Below are 14,499 nucleotides of genomic sequence, written 5' to 3' on the forward strand. Positions count from 1 at the left end.
AAAAAAAAAAAAAAAAAAAAAAAAGGAAATATAAAAATATGCACAGGCAGTTTTTGCTGACATCAAACATCAGCTGACATGCATATTATTTTAATTGAGCACACTTAAAAAGGCATTTGTAAATGTACAATTCTATAATTTTGGTATTCTCTTTTAGCATGTCATCACATAGCAGATTAATCACTTTCAATGAAATTTCCTTTGTATTTGCAATGAGGTCTAAAACTTTCTGCAACTATAATTTAAGCTTGAAAATTATCTGCAAGAGATCCACGATGACCAAATAGGCACAGCTCTGGAGTGCAGTTCCCAGCGAGAACAACGCAGAGGATGAGTAACCACCACATTTCCAAATAACCTTTTACTGCCCACAGACCAGGAGATTCCAGAGCCAAAAACAACCACAAATTTCCAGCACAGCTGTTTCTGCCAGTGCCAGGGGTCTCCACACAAAAACTCACACAAATCTGGGTGGCGGTCTCAACTGATGCCTGGAATGCCTGGGAAACAGAGCCACCTAATCAACTGAAAAAAAGGTGCTTGAAACAGGAAGCCAGGAGATCATGCTCGGCAAGTGCCACACCCACAGAGACCAGCAATCTAAAATGCTCTGGATTGAGAGTTTCACACCAAGTGCAGCTGGACCCCAGATGGTCAAGCTTGGTGGGGAGAAGGTTGTCAGCCATCACCCAGGAGACCACCACTACTTAGGCAATTTGCCATTACCGAAGCCAACCGCCTTTACTGAGGCAGTCCGCCATTTCTGAGACTGTCTGCCACTACTGAGGCAGACCACCATTACCAAGACAGTTCTAACGGTACCTCTGTAAACAAAACCACAAGGAAGTTAACGCAGCAGACGGGCAGAGCCCACAGCAGCTCAGCAGCACTTCTGCTGGCAGACTGTGACTAGATTACCTCTTTGCTGGGCAGGGCATCTCTGAAAAAAAGGCAGCAGCACGTAAGAAACATAAATAAAGCCCCAACTTCCCAGGACAGGGCACCTGGGAAAAAAGGCGGTTAGGAGTTCTGCGGCAATGAACTTGAAAGCACCTGCCCAGCAGCTGTGAATGGAACAATGGAGCTCCCAGCTCAGCACTTGAGCTCCTATAAGGGACAGACTGTCTCCTCAAGCAGGTCCCCAACCCCCGTATATCCAAAGAGACACCTCATAAAGGAGAGCTCAGGCTGACATCTGGCAGGTACCCTTTTGGGACAAAGACAACAGAAGGAACGTACAGCAACCCTTACTGTTCTGCAGCCACCACAGGTGATCCTGAGGCAAGCAGGGTCTGAAGTGGACCTCCAGCAGTCCTACACCAAAGGGGCCTGACTGATAGAAGGAAAACTGAAAACCAGAAAGAAATAACCTCAACATCAACAAAAAGGACGTCCACTCAGAGACCCCAACAGAAAGTCACCAACAACAAAGACCACAGGTAGATAAATCCACAAAGATGGGAAGAAACCAGTGCAAAAGGTTGAAAACACCAAATGCCAGAATACCTCTCCTCCTCCAAGGGATCAGAACTCCACACCAGGAAGGGAACAAAACAGGATGGAGAATAAATTTGATGAATTGACAGAAACAAGGCTTTGGAAGGTGGGTAATAACAAACTTTTCCGAGCTAAAAGAAAATGTTCTAACCCAATGCAAAGAAACTAAGAACCTTGAAAAAAGGTTTGGTGAAATGCTAAAGAAAATAAACAGCTTAGAGGAGAATATAAATGACTTGATTGAACTGAAAAACACAACAAAAGAACTTCACGAAGTATACACAAGTAAGTTTCAATGGCTGAATCAACCAAACACAATAAAGAATATCAGAGACTGAAGTTCAATTCAATAAAATAAAATGGCAAGATTACGGAAAAAAGACTGAAAAGAAAGGAACAAAGCCTCCAAGAAATACGGTATTATGTGAAAAGACCTAATCTACATTTGATAGGTGTACCTGAATGTGAAGGAGAGAACGAATCCAAGCTAGAAAACAACTCTTTAGGATAATATCCAGGAGAACTTCCCCAACCTAGCAAGGCAGGCCAACATTCAAGTCCAGGAAATACACAGAACACCACAAAGATATTCCTCAAGAAGAGCAACCCCAAGGCACATAATTGTCAGATTCACCAGGGTTGAAATGAAGGAAAAAATGCTAAGGGCAGCCAGAGAGAAAGGTCAGGTTACCCACAAAGGGAAATCCATCAGACTCACAGCTGATCTCTCGGCAGAAACCCCACAAGCCAGAAGAGAGTGGGGGGCCAATATTCAACATCCTTAAAGAAAAGAACTTTCAACCTAGAATTTCATATCCAGCCAAACTAAGCTTCATAAGCAAAGGAGAAATAAAATCCTTTAAGAATAAGTAACTGCTAAGAGAATTCATCACCACCAGGCCTGCCTTGCAAGAGCTCCTGAAAGAAGCACTAAACATAGAAAGGAACAACTAGTACTAGCCACTCCAAAAACATACCAAAGGGTAAAGACCATCAACACAACGAAGAAACTGGGCAAAACAACCAGCAGGCATCAAAATGCTGGATCAAATTTACACATAAAAATATTAACCCTAAATGTAAATGGCTAAATGCGCAAATCAAAAGACACAGATTGACAAATTGGATAAAAAGTCAAAACCTATTGGGGTGCTGTATCCAGGAAGCCCATCTCTCATGCAAGGATACACATAGTCTCAAAATTAAGGGAGGAGGAAGATTTACCAAGCAAATGGAGAGCAAAAAAAAGCAGGAGTTGCAATCCTAGTCTCTGATAAAATAGACATTAAAGCAACAAAGACCAAAAGAGACAAGGGCAATACATAATGGTAAAAAGATCAATGCAACAAGAGGAGCTAACTATCCTAAATAAACACGCACCCAAAACAGGAGCACCCAGATACATAAAGCAAGTTCTTAAAGACCTACAAAGAGACTTACACTCCCACACAATAATAGGGGGAGACTTTAACACTCCATTGTCAATATTAGACAGATCAATCAGACAGAAAATTAACAAATATATCTAGGACTTGAACTCAGACCTGGACCAAGCAAACCTAATGGACATCTACACAACATTCCACCCTAAATCCAGACTATACATTCTTCTCAACACTACATCGCACCTACTCTAAAACTGACCACATAACTGGAAGTAAACCATTCCTCAGCAAATGCAAAAGAACAGAAATCATAACAAACAGTCTCTCAGACCACAGTGCAATCAAATTACAACTCAAGATTAAGAAACTAACTTAGCACCAAACAACATCATGGAAACAGAACAACTGGCTCTTGAATGTTGACTAGATAAACAATTAAATCAAGACAGAAATAAAGACGTTCTTTGAAACCAATGAGAACAAAGACACAACTTACCAGAATCTCTGGGACACATTTAAAGCAGTGCCTAGAGGGAAATTTATAACAATAAATGCCCACCAGAGAAACGAGGAAAGATCTAAAATTGACACTGTATCATCAAAATTGAAAGAGCCAGAGGAGCAAAATCAAAAAAACTCAAAAGCTGGCAGAAGACAAGAAATAACTAAGATCAAAGCAGAACTGAAGGAGACAGAGATACAAAAACCCTTAAAAAAAAAAAATCAATAAATGCAGGAGCTAGTTTGTCAAAAAAGATCAAGAAAACAGACAGACTGCTAGCCAGATTAATAAAAAAGAAGAGAGAAGAATCAAATAGATGCAATAAAAAAATGATAAAGGTGATGTCACCACTGACTCCACAGAAATACAAACTACCATCAGAAATTACTACAAACAACTCTACGCACATAAACCAGTAACCCTGGAAGAAATGGATAAATTCCTGGACATTTACACCCTTGCAAGCCTAAACCAGGAAGAAGTCGAAACTCTGAATAGACCAATAACAAGGGCTAAATTTGAGGCAATAATTAATAGCCTACCAACCAAAAAAAAGCAATTAATGGCTTACCAACCAAAAAAAAGCCCAGGTGCAGATGGGTTCACAGCCGAATTCTACCAGACATATAAGAGGAGCTGGTACCACTCCTTCCTTCTGAAACTATTCCAAACAATCCAAAAAGAGGGAATCCTTCCCAAATCATTTCATGAGACCAACATCATCCTGATACAAAAACCCAGCAGAGACTCAACAAAAAAAGAAAATTCCAGGCCAATATTCATGATGAACACAGATGCAAAAATCTTCAATAAAATACTGGCAAACCGATTGCAACAGCACATCAAAAAGCTTATCCATCATGATCAAGTAGGCTTCATCCCAGGGATGCAAGACTGGTTCAACATATGCAAGTCTATAAACGTAATCCACCACATAAACGGAACCAGAGACAAAAACCACATGATTATCTCAATAGATGCAGAGAAGACCTTCAACAAAATTCAACAGCCCTTTATGCTAAAAACTCTCAACAAACTAGGTATCAAGGGAATGTATCTCAAAATAATAAAAGCTATTTAAGACAAACCCATGGCCAATATCACACTGAATAGGCAAAAACTGGAAGCATTCCCTTTGAAATCTGGCATTACATAGGGATGCCCTCTGTCACCACTCCTATTCAATATAGTATTGGAAGTTCTAGCCAGAGCATTCAGTCAAGAAAAAGAAATAAAAGGTATTCAATTAGGAAAGGAAGAAGTCAAACTGTCTCTATTTGCATACGACATGATTGTATATTTAGAACACCCCATCGTCTCAGCCTAAAATCTCCTTAAGATGATAAGCAACTTCAGCAAAGTCTCAGGATACAAAATCGATGTGCAGAAATCACAAGCATTCCTATACACCAATAACAGACAAACAGAGAGCCAAATCATGAGTGAATTCCCATTCACAATTGCTACAAAGAGAATAAAATACGTAGGAATACAGCTAGCAAAGGATGTAAAGGACCACAAGGCAATAAGAAAGGACACAAATAGATGGAAAAACATTCCATGCTAATGGTTAGAAAGAATCAATAATGTGAAAATGGCCATACTGCCCAAAGTAATTTATGGATTCAACGCTATCCCCATCAAGCTACCTGTGACCCTCTTCACATAACTGGACAAAACCACCTTAAACTTCATATGGAACTCAAAGAGAGCCCATATAGCCAAGACAATTTTAAGCAAAAAGAACAAAGCTGGAGGCATCATGCTACCTGACTTCTAACTATACTACAAGGCTACAGTAATCAAAACAGCATGGTACTGGTACCAAAATAGAGATACAGACCTATGGAACAGAACAGAGGCCTGAAAGGCAACGCCTCACATCTGATCTTTGACAAACCTGAGAAAAATAAGCAATGGGGAAAGGATTCCCTGTTTAATAAATGGTGTTGGGAAAACTGGCTAGCCATGTGCAGAAAACAGAAACTGGACCCTTTCCTGACACCTTACACTAAAATGAACTCCAGATGGATTAAAGACTTAAACATAAGCCCCAACACCACAAAAACCCTAGAAGAAAACCTAGGCAAAACCATTCAGGACATAGGCATAGGCAAGGGCTTCATAACTAAAACACCAAAAGCACAACAAAAGCCAAAATAGACAAATGGGAAAAAGAAACAATCGGTAAAGTGAACCAGCAACCAAAAGAATGGGAAAAAATTTTTGCAATCTCCCCATCTGACAAAGGGCTAACATCCACAATCTACAAAGAACTGAAACAGATTTATAAGAAAAACAAAAACAAACCCATTCAAAAGTGAGCAAAGTACATGAAAAGACACTTTTCAAAAGAAGACATTTATGCAGCCAACAAACATATGAAAAAATGCTCATCATCACTGGTCATTAAAGAAATGCAAATCAAACACATGGAGATACCATCTCATGCCAGTTAGAAAGGCGATCATTAAAAAATCTGGAGACAAGAGATGCTGGAGAGGATGTAGAGAAATAGGAACACTTTTACACTGTTGGTGGGAGTGTTAATTAGTTCAGCCATGGTGGAAAACAGTGTGGCAATTCCTCAAGGACCTAGAAATAGAAATTCCATTTGACCCAGCAATCCCATTACTGGGTACATATCCAAAGGATCATAAATTGTTCTCCTGTAAAGACACTTGCACACATATGTTCATTGTGGCACTGTTTACAATAGCATAGACCTGGAATCAACCCAAATGCCCATCGATGATAGACTGGACATGGAAAATGTGGCACATATACACCATGGAATATATGCAGCCATAAAAAATGATGAGTTTGTGTCCTTTGTAGGAACATGGATGAATCTGGAAGCCATCATTCTCAGCAAACTGACACAAGAACAGAAAATCAAACACCGATGTTCTCACTCATAGTCGGGTACTGAACAATGAGAACACATGGACACAGGGAGGGGAGCATCACACACTGGGGCCTTTGGGGGATAATAGGGGAGGGACAGCGAGGGGTAGGGAAGTTGGGGAGGGATAACATGGGGAGAAATGCCAGACATAGGTCACGGCGGGATGGAAGCAGCAAACCACATTGCCATGTATTGTGTGTACCTATGCAACAATCCTGCATGTTCTGCACAGGCACCCCAGAACATAAAGTGCAATAAAATAGATATAAAAAATAAATTCTAAAAAAAGTGTGCAATTCATAATCTATGTATAATAGTAAATGGATGCACTAACCAACCACCTACTGTGCTAAAAGAAATTAAAAATACTTTCTTCATAAATCTTTATCAGAGACAACTGAAAAACACATACTGATTATAGACATACTGTGCACGTTACACACAATATCGACAGTAAGCAGCTCTCCCACTTAAAGAATATGAAGTCCAGGAAATGGGTGTAACAATGATCTGTCAAGTCAACTGGGTATATTTCCAATAGGAAAAAAGTTAGAATCAAACAAAAATTAAATTAAGAAGACTTAACAAGACAGAAAATAAGACAGCAATCTGACCCTATAGCAAGTGAAAATAGTAACACAGTACTTTTGCAAACAATTAAAAGTCATCATACTACTGAGTAGTTTGTTTCCAAAGGTTGTTTCTGTTCTAAAAAATAGTTCCGCAGGCATGATGGTTCTTACTGGGGCAACAGAAATGTTCTAAAACTGATTTGTTACTAATAATTACTAAATTATAAACAAAGAAACTCTTCTTGGACTTCAGAGTAAATCAAAGTAATGACATCAAACTACAGTAGTAGTCCCTATATTTTTCACCACTGCACTTTTGCAGTTTTAAAAAACACAAAAACTTTCAACTATGTCCTTGAATCAAGTAGCACAAATTACTAATTTTAGAAAATTTCAACCTGTAAGTACTAATCTTTCTCATCTTTTGTGTGTCTAAATGGGAAGTATTCATAAAGTGCCTCTGCTGTATATGTACTTCACTGTCTTGGTTGTCCCTAAGGAAAAGCACTTGTGCAACTTAGAAACAGGATGAACCAGCTGCTTTTCTCACAGAACACTTTTACTTCAAATAATGACAGACAAACCAAAGCTATTCAGACATTCAGAGTTGGGAATCTGGCAGACATTTTCTAGAAAATGAAGTGAGACTGTCTTTCAAGAAAAACAAATGATAAAATTAGAGCCTTCAAGAAAAACTAGAATTTTGGAAAATTTCAGCTACTGGGAGCATGAAAGCTTTCCAATAACTTAAAGCCTTTTCTAATGGGTTTGGTAATAGTGTTAATGAATGTGGTTTTTCTGGTGTTGTATAATGTCAATACACTAGAATATCTGCATAACTCTCTGGACCAGTAAATATTTCCCAAACAACCAATGAATGATGCTATAAAATTATGCATGAGTAAAAGATCCATTCCAAGTGCAAGATAACTCAATATAGTCTAGAATATCAGTATAGCTTAGGATCCCAAAAAGTTTTACGACATGGCTTCAGATTCTATATTAAAAACCATCTTTTAAAAAAACTACTTCCTAAAACATTCCATTATAAAGACACATGCAGATGTATGTTATTGCAGCACTGTTTACAATAGCTAAGACTTGGAACCAACCCAAATGCCCATCAACGATAGACTGGATAAAGAAAATGTGGCACATACACACCATGGAATACTACGCAGCCATAAAAAAGGATAGGTTCATGTCCTTTGCAGGGACATGGATGATGCTGGAAACCATCATTGTCAGCAAATGGACACAAGAACAGAAAACTAAACACCACACGTTCTCACTCATAAGTGGTTGATGAACAATGAGAACACATGGACACAGGGAGTGGAACATCACATACCGAGGCCTGTCGGGGGGTGGGGGGATGGGAGGGACAACATTAGGAGAAATACCTAATGTAGATGACAGGGGGATAGACGCAGCAAACCACTATGGCACTTGTATACCTATGTAACAAACCTGCACGATCTGCCTATGTACCCCAAAACTTAAAGTATAATAACAATAATAAACTACTCTGTGTTGAGTTTTATTGTATCTACTTCTTGTTGAGTTTTACTATATTCAAACGAGAATCTTCAAAACTATCAGAAAAGGATATTAACAAAACACACATTTCTTTTCCAACTACATGTGTGAAGCTAGGTTTTTCGTCATACAGTTAAACACATCACAACAGATTTCAAGAAAGCAGGCATGAAAATCCAGCTATCAATTAACCCAGCAATTGAAGGTCTGCAAAAATGTAAAGCAATGTCACTCTTTGTCACACTAAATTTGTCACACATTGTCACATTTTGTTTTTAAAGTTATTTTCATTAAAAAATCTATTATGTGCTAAATCTAATCAATTTACCATTTATCAATGAGCAAATTTTTAATTTGTTTTTATTTTTAATACAGTTAAATCCTTACTTAACATCATCGGTATGTTCTTGGAAACTACAACTTTAAAACCAAATAACACTCTTTCAGTATGAAGCTGATGAGGAAAAAAATGGTTTCATTATTCATTGTTTTGCTTAGAGTTGCAGTTTCTAACATAAAGACAACATTGAGGACTTACTGTATATACCAAGAGACAAAACCAATGCAAAGAAAATTACATTCAGTAATTCTTAATAGTGTAAATGGGTTCTAAGATCAAAATGTTTAAGAACCACTGGCCTGTAAAAATGCTCCCAAAGATAATTTTAACGTCATTTTTCCCTTCCTTCTAAATATCCAATGGCTTTTCGGTGTATATCTACTTTAAATGTTTGAGGAGGAAGGCTTTACTGGATGCTCAAAAGAGCTTTTTTTTGTTCCACAAAGTTAGAATATATTCCCATATACACATACTTTTAAAAAACTGACCAATATATTCATTAGGACCCAAAATCCTTTTAAATGGAATGATTTAAAATCTAAGCAACCCCCCCACCCCGGCAAATCCTCCCTCAAGTAACTGATCTGATAATGGCACACAGGGTATTTCAGATTTTGGAGGATATTAGTCAACATTTAAAATTTTTTATTATTTCATTTGTCATATGAAGCCATTTTCATTTCTGTAAGATAAAATGTACTGAAAATATAAAAAATCTTTATTCAGATGAACAATTAATTAAAAAAAAAGAACCAAAGTGTTAATGTAGGGTTGGGTTCAGTGGCTCATGCCTATAATCTCAGCACTTTGGGAGGCTGAGGCAGGTGGAGTGCTTGAGCTCAGGAGTTTGAGACCAGCCTGGGCAACATGGCAAAACCCTGTCTCTACCAAAAATAGAAAAATTAGCTGGGTATGGTGGCATGTGCCTGTAGTCCCAGCTACTTGGGAGGCTAAGGTGGGAAGATGGCTTGAGCCAGGGAGGTAGAGGTGGCAGTCAGCTTAGATAGCGCCACTGCACTCCAGTCTGGGCAACAGAGCCAGGCCTTATCTCAAAAAAAAAAAAAAAAAAAAAAGTGTTGTAAAAGTTGCTCAATAATACAGTCAATACAATATAACTCATAACATGAAGCAATTGTTAAAATATGCTATTGCAATCTTAGGCTATAAAAAGCGTATGTACAAGCAATAGGAGCTAATATTGCCACTGTAATCTATAAAGTTTAGATGACAATCCTAGAATAAAATGTCAATTACGAAGATAAATTATGAAGATAAATAGATTATCTAAAAAGACAATCAAAATACTATACAGTCTGAAAAACTACGTTATTTAATGAAACTAGAGGTATTTAGCCTGAAGGAAGCAGAGAGGAGTAAAAGTTATCTTCAAACACCTAAAGACTTCCCATAAAGCAGTCTTGTTTTCTGTCATTCCAAACAAACAAGAAATAACAGGCAGAAGTTTCAGAGGTACTTGAGTTCCACTGGAAGAGTAAATTTTACAAAATAATTTCTAGCTAACAACAGAATAGTCCAGTTCATAAGCAGTGAATTTTACATCACTAAAAGATTAAACAAAAGATGGTAGATAGAGCAAAGATGATATAAAAAGATTCTTTCCCAGGATGCACATATCCTTTCAAGTAGCATGTTTTAGAGCCTTATTTCTAAAGCTCTGATGTTTAAATGAGTTACCTGGGCTCTTGTTAAAATGTAGATTATAATTTAGTTCTAGAGTGAGTCTTAAGATTCTGTACGATGCCTATGCTGCTGGCCCAGGGACCGTACTTTAAAAGGCTTAAAGTACACTTTGTCAAATAATTTACTTAAGAGTCACATGCAGGCTTTTCAATAACAAATCTACTACATGAAGAAAAAAAACCAGGTGACAACAAATTCAAATGATAAAGTATATTTTAAGTTTAAACAATTCCATATAATTTTATCTAAATACAGTCAAAATTACACAGTAAAAGAACTTACTGTGGCTGGTAAAGGAAGAGATCAATAATATTATCGCGACCTTTGGGGTGATTGAAGAAAACAAACAGGGACCAGTGAATAAGCCATGTTCTCTGCTGAAGGGACTGGAGTGGAGAACTCACAGACTGAAGGATTGAAAAAGGTATACATAAGAAATATTAATATACAAGAAAGAGGCAAGAGGACAAACATCACTAACTTCCAAACTGTAATTAAAAATGGGCCCCTTTTAAGGCATGACTTTGGTCATTATGATCAAAGTCTGATCCTCTATGCCTTCTCTCTGCACGATCCCTCAACATTCCAAATTATTACCCTGTTCTTAAGAGACAGATTCAATTATGTCCACTGAAGACATTCTAATTTATAAACTCTCACAGAAGTTATAAATTATAAACATTTCAGAAAACATTTTAAAAGAATTAAACTGAACATTTCATAGTAAGTGGTTTAATTAGATAATTGTAGATGAAAACTGTCTTCTGCAATAAAAGGTGGCACTAACAGCCATTTTCACTGGCATAGAAAAAAAGGGCATAGTAGCTTAACAGAAATGAAAGCTACATTTTTTTCTCTAAGAGTCAAATGAAGTTTGACAATTTCCTTTAAGGAGATTCAAACTAGTCAACCTGCTAATCCATTATGATTTTTGTAAGGTCAACCAAAGCTATTTTAAAATTTTTTGTTAGTCATTCTTTTTTTATTCCCCAAATGCACCGTTTGTTCTTATCAGAAAATATGAAGGATACATAGATATTTCAGAGAATAACTGAAAAACTCTAACTCACATTATTATCTATGGTCTCTTTTAACCGTGTAAGATCTTCCATGGCGGCATCCCAATTTTGCATTAAGATTTCAGAGGCCAGCTTTCCCCAGAGTGAACTTAATGCATTTCTATCTGTTGCTGGAACCTGTTTAAGAAATCATAATTAATTATATTGTGAATACTCTTGAAGAATGAATATAATGTATGTTTGATACCCACCTAACTCCTCTAGCCTACTAAAAGACCTATAACTCTCTACACAGAACTGTAGTTATTTAAGTCCTTATTGGACCACACTGGTTTGTTTCCAAAAACTTAATTTGCTAAAAATACTCAGGTCTTCAATATTCAGTCTAGGTAAGAAAATAAAGGATAACTTTTATAACTAGAAAACAGTAACATCATCTTACTGTAATGCACTTCAGATAATTTATACACAACTAATCAAATTTCGGGCACCTAAAACTTTAGAAACCAGGTTAGATTCATATGTAATTTGTCACTAAAATCACTACAATGAAGATGTGGAAAATCAAGACTTGTGAGTCTCATTTACAATATAATGAGAAATTACGTAGAGAACCAAAAAATATTTCCAAATTATGACACAAATGAAAGTCATGGAGAGACAGAGACAGGGAAAAAAACAGGCTAACTGGTTAATGACAATTAATAGTTATTAATAAATTATGTACGGAGCAATACAAGCTAGTGTTTACCTGTAATCCTAACAAAAACTCTATATTTTTTATCCCCATTTTCAAGAGGAGAACTAATACATATAAAGTATAACTTGCCCCAAATTACACTTCTAATCATGAAAGCTATAAATTTTATACCACAGTCTTAACCTAAAAAAGGAGACTAAGGGTCATCCTTAATGCTCCTATCCACTAGTAAAAGAGGGTCACAAACTCAAAACATCCAAAGAGATCAAGTTAATAACAATGAGCAAAGCTGGACTCCCTCAAAACAAAGCAGAAGTGGGTAAACTGACTCTGAACCCATCAGATGTGCTAAAGCAGTAGAAGCAAGTAAGGGCAGTAAAGGGGGAAGAATACATTTCTACACCTCAAGATGAAATTTCAATTTTAATTTTTCACAGAAGCACTTTTACATAATAGTGTAGATACCATAATTACAAGGTAATTTATATGTGCAGGATCAGAAATCCAATCAAGAATTTTGTCTCTACCATTTAACAGCTTGAGTTTATATTTTAGTCTCCTCACTGCAACATGGGGATAGAACCCAGGTGTATAGTTTAAGTGACACAACACATGCAGAGATTACAATTATCACCTGATACAGGTAAGAACTTGGTAAATATGAGTTGCTGAAATAATGATGAAAACCATCACAGAGATATGTATATAGATTTATATATAGGTACATTTATATACATATTTACAGATAGATAATCTAAACATCGGGGACTACAATACAACAGCCTATACTGAGATTCTTCTTTTTCAATGTACTGAATAATATTTGGCACACCCTAAGAGCAGGCTAATAACACAGGGACTAGATTTGTAAAATAAATTTTGAAACATATCCATGATACTCCTGGTTCTAGTTATTATCACAATGTATATCCACAATATAACTTATACATGCATATTCATAATAACTTTATTTTTCATAGACAAAAACTAAAAGTAATCCAAATATTCATCAACAGATGAATATATGAAACAGACCACGGTATATTCACAGAAATACTAGTGAGCAATGAATGGAATCTAACTTCTGATACATACAATAACATGAATAAATCTCAAAAACTTGCTACTAAAAATAGGCCAAACACAAACATACATACTACATCATTCCACTTACATACATAAAATTCTAGAACAGGCAAAACTAATCTACAGGGACAGAAAGCAGGTCAATGGTTGTCCAGGACCATCAGTGGGGTCGGACCACAAAAAGGACTAAAAGGGTCTTTGTGAGGTGACAGAAATATTCTTTATCTTGATTTAACGGTAGCCACACAAACATACAAGTTTTTCAAAATTCATTGAAAGTTTAAAAGCTGATATATCAAAATCCATAAAATAATTGTTTTAATTACAAAGTATAAAATCTTTAATTCTTATAAGACATCTGAATATTAAAATATATAATCAAGTCAAAGATGCCATCAATTTTAACATAATGATTTTACATTTCTAAAACCACAAACAACCTAGTAAAGAAAGACACTTTCAGATTTCAGATGTTAAAATATGAAAAACTATGCTTGAAAATCAATATTAAAGGCACAGTTCTTACAGTGATTTCAGGGTACATCAGAGCCAAAATTTCAGAGAAGATCCTAATGCCTCCAAAAATTATCATTACTCATACTGTCTTGAGCCTCAAAGAAAAATATTTTTAAGGAGGGACGATCCAAGATGGCCGTTTAGGAACAGCTCAGGATTGCAGCTCCCAGTGAAAGCGCAGAGGGTGAGTGGACGCCGCGTTTTTATTGCCCACAGACTAGGAAATTCCGGGGCAGAGGTGCTCCACGGTCGCCAGCGCAGCTGTTTCGGCCAGTGCGGCTGTGCCGGCCAGCGCCGCTGCTTTGCCCCGCGCGGCTGCTTTGTCGGCGCCCCGGAGCCGCAGCTCTCCATACAAAATACACTGGTCCGGGTGCCCTTTTGGCTGGCGATTGGAGCCACGGGAAGTCGCCCATTCGCCGGTTCAAAAAGGGGACTGAGCAGAAAACCAGGACAGTAGATTCCAGAGCAAAAAAAAAAAAGCGCCACAAACCTCAGTGCTGCTGTTTAAGCCAGCGCAGTGAGTGGTCCCAGGGAAAAACAAACAGGCCCTGGCGCCTCTTCAACAGGCGACTGGAACACCAACTTAAAAAAGGCTCTGAGGCAGGGAGCCAGGCGATCAGGCTCGGCTGGCCCCACCCCCGCAAAAGAACAGCAACCAGAAACTCTGGATTGAGAGTTTCACAGCAAGCGCAGCTGAACCCGGGACAGTCCAGCTCTGTGGGGGAGAGGCGTCC

The 14,499-nt window shown here is 37.5% G+C and overlaps 1 protein-coding gene across 3 annotated transcripts in view; it reads right to left on the minus strand.

Moving 5' to 3' along the window:
* Positions 1-14,499, minus strand: part of EIF3E (eukaryotic translation initiation factor 3 subunit E) — a 104,693-nt gene that overhangs the window by 17,737 nt on the left and 72,457 nt on the right. For all 3 annotated transcript variants that reach the window (XM_037738714.1, XM_017529005.1, XM_037738713.1), the window contains 2 exons: positions 11,515-11,640; positions 10,727-10,851 (listed from right to left, as the gene is read on the minus strand). In XM_037738714.1, the coding sequence (XP_037594642.1) occupies positions 10,727-10,851; positions 11,515-11,640 (251 nt within the window). The remainder of the gene's footprint in view (positions 1-10,726; positions 10,852-11,514; positions 11,641-14,499) is intronic.

The sequence above is a fragment of the Cebus imitator genome, unplaced genomic scaffold (genome assembly GCF_001604975.1).
Source record: "Cebus imitator isolate Cc_AM_T3 unplaced genomic scaffold, Cebus_imitator-1.0 Scaffold56, whole genome shotgun sequence".
NCBI classification, from domain to species: Eukaryota; Metazoa; Chordata; class Mammalia; order Primates; family Cebidae; genus Cebus; species Cebus imitator.